This window comes from Sander vitreus, chromosome 5, assembly GCF_031162955.1.
Source record: "Sander vitreus isolate 19-12246 chromosome 5, sanVit1, whole genome shotgun sequence".
NCBI classification, from domain to species: domain Eukaryota; kingdom Metazoa; phylum Chordata; class Actinopteri; order Perciformes; family Percidae; genus Sander; species Sander vitreus.
In genome coordinates, this window is record NC_135859.1 from 37,424,654 (window position 1) to 37,428,479 (window position 3,826).

The 3,826-nt window shown below is 37.5% G+C and overlaps 1 protein-coding gene across 1 annotated transcript in view; it reads right to left on the bottom strand.

The window, feature by feature from the left end:
- The window catches only part of LOC144517772 (rapamycin-insensitive companion of mTOR-like), a 25,222-nt gene extending 22,585 nt beyond the window's left edge, over positions 1-2,637 (bottom strand). The window contains exons 1-4 of the mRNA XM_078249893.1: positions 2,610-2,637; positions 1,913-2,003; positions 680-746; positions 1-41 (exon numbers count right to left, since the gene is read on the bottom strand). The exon at positions 1-41 is cut by the window's left edge and continues 40 nt beyond it. Of these exons, the coding sequence (XP_078106019.1) occupies positions 1-41; positions 680-746; positions 1,913-2,003; positions 2,610-2,637 (227 nt within the window). The remainder of the gene's footprint in view (positions 42-679; positions 747-1,912; positions 2,004-2,609) is intronic.
- Between the last annotated feature and the right edge of the window lie 1,189 nt (positions 2,638-3,826).

Below are 3,826 nucleotides of genomic sequence, written 5' to 3' on the forward strand. Positions count from 1 at the left end.
GCCAGCTGATCATCACTGCTGGTCACTACCTCCACCAGACCCTGGAGAGAGAAAAACAACATGGGGAGGGTTAGAGGGGGAGAGAGGGAGGGAGAAAACAACATGGTGTCAACAAGAGAGAGAGGGAGAGAGAGAGAGAGAGAGAAAACAACATGGAGAGGGTTAGAGAGGGGGAGAGGGAGGGAGAAAACAACGTGGTGTCAACAAGAGAGAGAGAGAGAGAGAGAGAGAGGAGGGGGAGGGAGGGGGAGAGAGGGAGAGAGAGACAGAGAGAGAGAGAGAGAGAGAGAGACAGAGAGAGAGAGAGGGGGGGGGGAGGGGGAGAGAGGGAGAGAGAGAAAACAACATGGAGAGGGTTAGAGAGGAGGAGGGAGGGAGAGGGAGAAAACAACATGGTGTCAACAAGAGAGAGGGAGGGAGAGAGAAAACAACATGGTGTCAACGAGAGAGAGAGGGAGACAGAGAGAGAGAGAGAGAGAGAGAGAGACAGAGAGAGAGAGAGAGAGAGAGAGAGAGAGAGAGTGAGAGAGAGAGACAGAGAGGGAGACAGAGAGAGAGAGAGAGAGAGAGAGAGAGAGACAGAGAGAGAGAGTGAGAGAGAGAGACAGAGAGGGAGACAGAGAGAGACAGAGAGAGAGAGAGAGAGTGAGAGAGAGAGACAGAAAGAGGGTGATCTGACCTCTAACAGCCCGCTGGAGATGAAGGCCGACAGAACAAAAGCCAGGTAGTTGTCCATCAGATCAGGTCTGAGGAAGCAAACACAACCAGAGTTACTGCCTCGAGTCAGCCAATCAGGCTGCAGCTTACATCCCCTCTCTCCACACTCACGTGTCATATACATACATATCATATACGTTGGGAAGACTTAAGAAATGTAATAAAAGGTAATAAGTGTATTTTCTACAGTGGCACTCATAAGTTTACACACCCATGCTAAAGTTGACTAAAAAGAGAAAGAAAAAAAAAACATCTTTTGGAAATTGATCTTAATGCCTTAATTAAAAAAATAGGAAAAATCCAACCTTTAAGGACACCAGTTTTCTTTGTGAATGAATAATGTATTGTAAATACATAAATGTTCTTCTTTAAAATACAGGGGGCATACAGTGGTCTTGTCTGGTGTCTCTGTGGGCATATACTGTGTATGCATGCACTGATACATGAGCTGCCCTATGTTTGTTTAGTTGTGTGAGGAATATTTTCATGCTTATTCGTCACTGGTAACCTGTACTAATGTTTAAAATTTACAATTTAATGCATGCCTAACCTTTCTGTTGACATATTCTGGTATGTTTTGCACATTCAGGAAGGGCCATGTGCTCAGTACTGTAGTTTTACGTATCCAGTTTATTTAGTATCAGAGCCCTGCAGAATGTTTGGTTTTTGAAGCTTGAAAAGCTATGAATTAAATATCCTATATGGCTCTAATAGAGACATGTGTTTGACGCATCGTGATGCATCGAGACAACGAATCAAAGACATGATAATCATAATCGGGAGATCAGTGAAGATTCACACCTCTAATCAGGGTTCATATGCATTTTAACCAATACTTTTGTATTCTTGAAAATGTCAGTCGACATTATACAATAAGAATAAACATCTGTGTTAAAGTTTCCCCTTCCTCAGAGGTTTAACAATCAAATGAATGATAATGTGTGTGGTTCATAGTAGGAGTCGGAATATCGCGCCACGAACATAACGGTGGGGTTAGGACGACGTGAAATACAGTTATTAATCACATATTATTATACTGTGTTAAAAAAAGAAATTCCATGACTTTTCCAATACTTTCTGGGTCTTTTTATGTTTCCAAAACCTTTCCAGGCCTGGAATTCCATAACTTTTCCAGGTTTATTCAAAACGTATGAACCCTGTCTAATAGACAGACAGACAACCGATTCCTTCTCACCTGGAGCGGGCCCGGTGGGGGAGGATGACTTTGGCCTCGGCAGCCAGAAACCCGTCAGAGAGCCTCCAGGTGTCCTGGAACCTGGCGGGGTCTGAGGACGGGCACAGCAAACATTAACTCTCAACGCACATCCCAAACATGGAGTTATTTATAAGAAAAAAACTCTGAAAAAATGCCTCAAAAACATATAAAAAAAGCATCAAAAAATGATGAAAAAGCAAGAAAAACGTCAAAAAAAGTGCAAAAAATGGTAAAAAGCAGAGATAAGCTTAGATTTGTGTCGGAAATATGGACTTGTTTGGGTTCTCAGTGAAGGTTCTCCGAGGACGGTTAAATCTTCGGTTTCAGTTCTTAAAGATGTTCAGCTTCTCGTTCTGAGAGACTAGAGAAACCCAGCTCTTTACCCTCCGTAGGACTCCTAACCCGACCTGTTAGGAGACTCTAAACTCTTAGTTTGTCTTCTGAATGCCCTGCAGAAGGCTTAAAAAAAATTCAGAAAAAGAGACAAAAACCTCGAAAAAAATGCGATGAACAAAATAGAAAAAAACTCTAAAAAACGTGTCAAAAGCAAAGAAAGAATGCAAGAAAAATCTCTGAAAAAGTGATAAAAATGCAGAATAAAAGCCTCTCGGATGAGAGACAGAAGGTCTTGGAAGCAGCTGTAACCTGAAGAGTCCTGATGCAGCTGATTTTTAACAGTTTGTGTTGAAAGAGTCCCAAAACATCGCAGTATATAACTTTAGACGTGCATTTTATTCCGTGGTGATCGTACAAAGACACAGTTATATATTAAGTTGTGTATGTAAAGACAGTTATATATTAGGTTGTGTATGTAAAGACAGTTATATATTGCTTTGTGTATGTAATGACAGTTATATATTACGTTGTGTATTAAGTTGTGTATGTAAAGACAGTTATATATTACGTTGTGTATGTAAAGACAGTTATATATTACGTTGTGTATTAAGTTGTGTATGTAAAGACAGTTATATATTACGTTGTGTATTAAGTTGTGTATGTAAAGACAGTTATATATTACGTTGTGTATGTAATGACAGTTATATATTACGTTGTGTAAATAAGTTGTGTATGTAAAGACAGTTATATATTAAGTTGTGTATGTAAAGACAGTTATATATTACGTTGTGTATGTAATGACAGTTATATATTACGTTGTGTATGTAATGACAGTTATATATTACGTTGTGTATGTAAAGACAGTTATATATTACGTTGTGTATGTAAAGACAGTTATATATTACGTTGTGTATGTAAAGACAGTTATATATTACGTTGTGTATTAAGTTGTGTATGTAAAGACAGTTATATATTACGTTGTGTATGTAATGACAGTTATATATTACGTTGTGTATGTAATGACAGTTATATATTACGTTGTGTATGTAAAGACAGTTATATATTACGTTGTGTATTAAGTTGTGTATGTAAAGACAGTTATATATTACGTTGTGTATGTAATGACAGTTATATATTACGTTGTGTATTAAGTTGTGTATGTAATGACAGTTATATATTACGTTGTGTATGTAATGACAGTTATATATTACGTTGTGTATGTAAAGAAAGTTATATATTAAGTTGTGTATGTAAAGACAGTTATATATTACGTTGTGTATGTAAAGACAGTTATATATTGCGTTGTGTATTAAGTTCTGTATGTAAAGAAAGTTATATATTAAGTTGTGTATGTAAAGACAGTTATATATTACGTTGTGTATGTAAAGACAGTTATATATTGCGTTGTGTATTACGTTGTGTATGTAATGACAGTTATATATTACGTTGTGTATGTAATGACAGTTATATATTACGTTGTGTATTAAGTTGTGTATGTAAAGACAGTTATATATTAAGTTGTGTATGTAAAGACAGTTATATATTACGTTGTGTATG